The sequence below is a fragment of the Ixodes scapularis genome, unplaced genomic scaffold, assembly GCF_016920785.2.
Source record: "Ixodes scapularis isolate PalLabHiFi unplaced genomic scaffold, ASM1692078v2 PGA_scaffold5__190_contigs__length_132052651, whole genome shotgun sequence".
Classification (NCBI taxonomy): domain Eukaryota; kingdom Metazoa; phylum Arthropoda; class Arachnida; order Ixodida; family Ixodidae; genus Ixodes; species Ixodes scapularis.
The window spans coordinates 60,240,219-60,246,226 of record NW_024609880.1 but is presented as its reverse complement, the minus strand read 5'-3'; the positions used below and the strand labels follow the sequence as shown (position 1 = coordinate 60,246,226).

The following is a 6,008-nucleotide window of genomic DNA, read 5'->3' as shown; positions in this document are numbered from 1 at the left end:
TCACATTGTGGGAGTTTTTCACGCAGCTAAAATAATATTTCCGCTTTCATTCTTGTAATTCCACCGCGACGAAGACGCTTCTTGGTCAGTAGCGTTGCGTTCGAATATTTGCGGGTCCCACTAGTCCCAATAAAGAGGTGTATAGTGAGAAACATTCCTGCCCAATATTTTTGCACGCTCCCTTTATATCTCACCCTTAAAATCTCGATCGTCAAATCAAAATGCTTGCGCATGCTTGGGTAATTGATGCGCACGTGCCGTTTGCTTTATCTTGATCGCGCGCACGCGCGGTTGGCGGAATAGTGAAATAATACCCACTTCCATTCTTTTCACGCGCATGCGCGGGTCAAGGGACGAGCCTGCATGCGGCGCACTTTTCATAAAACCTCGCAAATGGAAGGGTGGTGAAGAAGAGATAGCTGAACAAAAGGGGCGAAGTGCCAGGTATATGAGCGTACTCTACGCGTCGGAGAGATGCCGGAATTTAACCTTCATAGAAGACAAGCAATGTTATCGCATTTTGACGTAGACTTCGTGTCCTCCTGTATTTTGTTTCGAGGTGGAATTCCTTGAAGTCATATTTCTTAAAAATGTAGGTATATTATACATCTCCGTTACGCGTGTTGTGTTTTTTAAAGTATATAATATCACTGAACTTTAGGAGCCATGTTGTGGTATATAATACGTTGATTAACTACCGGCAAATAAGTAAAACATAGACAAACTAAGTACAACAAAACATAGTTTATTCCGCACATTTATTTCATTGGTGTTTAGTGGGACAGCACCAATGCAGGCAAAAATATACAAGCGTAAATATCACACTCGTGACAGTGTGCAATAAGGAGCCATGACATAAACGAACACAGCAATAAATAGCAAAGCGAAACTTTAACTCGCTCATAAGATAGCTAAAGCCAGAGCAGTCAGAGGTGAAGGGCAAGGAGTGAGAAGGGCGCATCTATACAAATCCACATCGCCACATCTTCCTAAGCAGGCAAGAGTTGTTCAAAGTACACATATATTTTGTTTCAGGAGCTGTATTTCTAAGAACGTACTTCTGATAACCAGCTATATTGAATGACGCTATCGTTTTGACAAGAAACTGTGAAAATTAATTAAGATATGAAAACCTAGTTCTTGTTTTTTTACAAGTTTAAATTTCGGATAGGCTTGGATAATTATTTTCGCCTGCCTAATAGAAGCCATAAAACTCTCCAAATAATATCCGAAAAGAGCAGTCTTGGGTCACCTCAGTCCGGTCGAGGTGTACTGGGATATATATAGGGCCGGAACAATTTATCAGCAACTGTGCGGTGCAAATGATGAGGGGCCGAAGAAGCTAAACATTATAAAAAAGATAATGAGCAATTCACTCAGGCCTTATTTATACAGCCTTCCTGCATTAATTTAATATTTCCTTCACCGAAATGCGATAAGAAGAAACACATACCCACGCTTAAATTGTTTGTGCCCCAATTAGCGACATGACACAAGTGCTGCAAAAAACTAAGTACATAGACCATACATAACCAACGGTTTTGTGTCATCCGAACCCGAGATATTCACAGTAGTTGGGCCTCTCACCAAAAGTGTGCTGAAAGCAGCATTTAGCAAAGATATTGAGACATACGCAGGGCTTTTTTAAAACGATATTGTGAAACATATAGAAGAATCCAGGCAGTATCTGTATATGCACTCTTTCGGATATCAGTTTCATTCAATTATTTCTTGCTTAAGCAATTGTGGTATGGCCAAACGTGTATCCCAGAGGAGCGCGAGCAACGGTGTTGTAAGCTAGCGGAGCTACACTGCGGGTATAAGCGACTGGGACTGGGTGAACGGCCTTCACGACAACTGGGGTTGGGTGAACAGCCTTCACCACAACTGGAGCGGCAACCTCTACAGAGGAGGAGTAAGTTGGGGCGTCGACTGGGGCGGAGGTCTTGGTTCCTGGCTCGTTGGTCTGAACGGTGGCACGGAAACCAAGAGCGTCCGCTACGTAGTTGACAGTGCGGGCGATACCGTGAGCGTCCACGTAGCTGTAGGAGCCGACCTTGTTGTTGAATTCATCACCAGCCTCCTGACGGGTCATGCGGGTGCCGAACTCATCGACGTTGTCGTAGCCAAAGCTGTACGGTTGGGGCACGTGCACCTGAAAAAGAAACAAAGGTATCCATGTTTAGATTCCCATTTTTATACCGTAAGAGTGTCCACTAATTAATCCGAAAGGTCTCCGCTATTAACTAAGGGAGGGCTGTTTAAAATACTTCCTAATTCACAAAGTGCAACCAATATATTCGTTCAACGGTACAGTTACAACATAGAAAAACCCGGGAAAGGAAAAGATATACAGACCGCTGACTACCAACTTGATTCCTTTCATAGTTCGTCTTCCTCTTATGAAGACCTTTTTTCCTATTTTCTGCTACAACTGATGATAAAAACCACGCCCCATATCCGCGCTCCGCACCCTTTAGAAAACATTTTGCAATTTTGCTTTTTGCTTTCATCGCTTTTTAGTTTTGGGATTACAATATACAAACATATCTGGTGCTAAGTTCTCTAGAGGCGCTTATTAATTATTTAGCACAGTTTTTTTTCGTGTTTTAGTTTGAGAATACAATAAAGAAACATATCTGGTTGTATGTTTTCTGAAGGCGCCTTATCTTCTGCAAGTTTCGCGTTCTAGCTGTCATATATTGTATTTCATTTTCGAACAGAAGTTAAGTTCTGAAGCTACAACAAATAACCTGGTTCTTCTGACAGAGACACTTGACCACGGCACAAATTCATTTAGCAGATCATCGACGGTAGCAAGCCCTACATATATTTAAAGTGATTTTGCCACGTACTCTTGAAATATTCACTTCGGACCTTTGCTTTCCCCAACATAGTTTTTAAATAATTTTTGTTTAGGCCTACGAGGCTACAAGCTGTTCTTTCCAACGTGCTGCCATATGCGCCAAAGTTTCAGACAATTAAACTTGAATAAAAAATACGAGGATTATGCACATTCATGTTACCCCTTCTTATAGTTAACATGACTGTATTACTGCAACACATAAATGCCGACATATTAGTATCCTTGCACAAATATTAAAATGTGGATGTATCATACGAACCACATATAAGCCGATGGACGCTACGAACTTCGACGTTAGTATAATTTCATAATTCAGCAAATAGTTAAACCGTAACTGTCACCAGAACCACGGCCTCTAGAGAAAATGATTACTACCTTGCCTTCTGCAACGAGTAACAACCTGAGAACTTGAAGTTTCTACAAAGCGGACACGTTAGTGACTCTTGCGAAAATTTCTGAAGTACTCTATTAAGAACTAGTGAGATGAGTCGTACTGCTAACCGTTTTTGTTACTTGTATGATAACGTATCATGTGACTTCATTTAAACTCGAAGTTGCATTACTTTGTTGAGTAACGGAATTACTATTTATTATATAACTATTCACAAAGAGAAAGAATTTTCAACTTACGTTCTCGACGACAACTCCACAAGCCACGTAGGCAAAAAGGCAGCACACAAGGACCTGAAGCGGGAAACACAATTTTAGAATAGTAAAGAGCGAGCAGCGATCAGCAGTAGCCTCACAGAAATATATGCTAATCTTTCGAAAAGTATCAAAAGAACAGGCAACGGTTTTCTACATTAACTTTGCTTATTTTTGTCTTGAGTAAACAGGCTTGTGGTGAAACCTTTCTAAACGAAATGTATCCTTGAAGAACCATGGCTGCCATTTTGAAACTTATTAATTTCTTTTTAATGCGAACAGCTTCTGTTAAATTCATGCTTCGAATTAACTACGGCACCTTAGAGAACATGGTGAAGATTACTTCTTTTGCTTTCAAAATGTAGTGATACTGCGTCGTCCAGCAGCGATGCCTTTTATAAGAAGACTGCATTCCTGCAACGCCCAACTATCCGCAATCTTGTCAAGAGATCAGAGGGAGAAAAGAAGGCGTTTCTGAACTACCACTTGTAAAAAAAATAGTTGCTTTGAAAAACAAGCAAAAAATTAGGAGAATGATTTCTAACGTCTAAGGATTCCAGTGTCCTTAAATATACCCTCTAATTCGTAACTCCCAGGAGATTACACTTGCGTGTCTTATGTTGTATCAAATGTCAATCTTTTCCTAAAGTTTGAGCTCCAATTAAAGCTGGGCGCACTCTCGCCTTCTTTACTCGAAAATGCTAAGTAAAGTTGTTCTTGAGAATGTTACGTAGCTGATTCAAATGACATGTCAGAGTGATGGGCTTATGAACGACCGGGGACTTGTGATTATATTTATGCATTTTTGTATATTGTTCAACCTTGTTTCCTCTTCCAACACACCATTAACCTTGTCAAGTATGCAAAAAACAAAACGGTTTCTACATCGACTTGAGGAGTATTTCACATCCTGCTATGCTCGCTGGCTGCTAGCGTTTGTACGTACGCTGCCGTCTAGTCAGGTGACTCACTGGCTTCTCTTATTTTGTTCTTTTAGCGATATTTAATTTTTAAAATTTGTGGTGGTGGAGGTATCAAGTTTGCTTATGAAGAAAGTAATTTTTATTGAAGAGGGTGGCTTTATTTGATTTTGGCCAAACTGGTAGGAATTGGGAAGGGGGATGACTTTTTTCTCAAAAATGCAATGTTCTTGTTCAATTTCCGCGATGGACAAAACACCGCAATGAAAATTATAACGAGGTTTCCCAAAAAGTAACTGAAATTATATGTGGTAGATCATGACAAAACCTCAATAAGATATTTTTGCAACATTGACCGTCGTTTACAAACTGTTTAGTTCACTGAGACTGCTGACATATCTATACAAAGTAAGGACTACTACGCATTATGAAAATGACTTTTATGGTAATTTTAACACTGCAACCTTGCGTCTCAGAGCAATTTGACCTCACATACATTTTTTGGGGGGAAAATCTGAACTGTTATGAAACATTGTATCCAGGAACCATTCGTATTTTAGCTATGAACCACAATCTATCTGGGTCTTATATTTTGTATAGAATATTTGTAAAAAAAAAGAACTTGCTCTTGACTTAAAAAAATTGTTTAGAGTCGAGTTTTTTTTCTAAGAAACATTTTTTTAAATCTTTTGAATTAGAAATTTTGCTTGTTGCAAGAATCGAGCTATCACATATATTTTTTCTGACAAAAAAATTGTGTGTGATTCTCTTAACGACAGGCTCGGTTGAATCCAAATGAAACAACCAAACCGAAAACGCCAAAAATAACTATCGGTTATTTAAGCTTTTTTATATGTGACTTTCCTGTCTGAGTTTGTTGAATTTGAGAATTTCAGGGTAATATTGAGATATGTATGCAGCCTATTTTGTCTACGGAACACCCGTTACGTAATTTATTATATTCACAAGTTGGCGCTTCTAAACAAGCTCGCTACCGCCTGGTGCAAGTCCATGAAGAAAGCCTTCTGGTTTTCTTAATGATTTTTATATTGGTTGGTGTACTTTTGTTAAATGTAATTTTCAATATGTGCTCGGATAGGTATAAGCGTATTGTGCGCATTTAGTAGTTCCTTAAATAAATTATTATTTCTGGCCACTCAAACAAACAATTGACAAGAAATGCACTACAGGAAGTGTACTACTCGAAGACGAAATACTATTCCGTCATTGTGTTCTCAACTTCGTCGTAGAGCGATTAATAGTTTGCACAATTGATTGCAATAGGTTTTTAGTGAGAATATTAAGGAGTTTATTTTTCTTACTTCGGAATGCTTAACCTAATGGTATTTATAAACAGACTAGCTGCTGATGGCATATTATTTTATATGTATTAAAATAGGTAACATTTAGAAAAAGAGACACTTTGGTGCATATAGCGCAACCTTCAAAACAAACTGTGTGATGTAGAATGTAGATGAAAACTTAATTTTGGAACTTTCTTTCTTTGAATATGTGTTTTCATGTTTGGGAATATCGTTTGGCAGCATATATATTGACAAATTAGAGACGGAATGAAA

The 6,008-nt window shown here is 38.8% G+C and overlaps 1 protein-coding gene across 1 annotated transcript; it reads right to left on the bottom strand.

The window, feature by feature from the left end:
- Nucleotides 1–729: 729 nt before the first annotated feature.
- Nucleotides 730–3,865, bottom strand: LOC121838023 (cuticle protein 10.9-like). Its single transcript, XM_042293986.1, has 3 exons — nucleotides 3,831–3,865; nucleotides 3,497–3,550; nucleotides 730–2,155 (listed from the first exon to the last, which is right to left on the bottom strand). The coding sequence occupies exons 1-3, from the start codon at nucleotides 3,840–3,842 to the stop codon at nucleotides 1,736–1,738; spliced, it is 486 nt and encodes a 161-aa protein (XP_042149920.1). The 5' UTR covers nucleotides 3,843–3,865; the 3' UTR covers nucleotides 730–1,735.
- Between the last annotated feature and the right edge of the window lie 2,143 nt (nucleotides 3,866–6,008).

Coding starts and splice junctions, on each gene's coding strand:
- LOC121838023 (XM_042293986.1), bottom strand. Junction 2,156..3,496: donor GTGGAGTTGTCGTCGAGAAC/GTAAGTTGAAAA, acceptor TTTCTTTTTCAG/GTGCACGTGCCCCAACCGTA.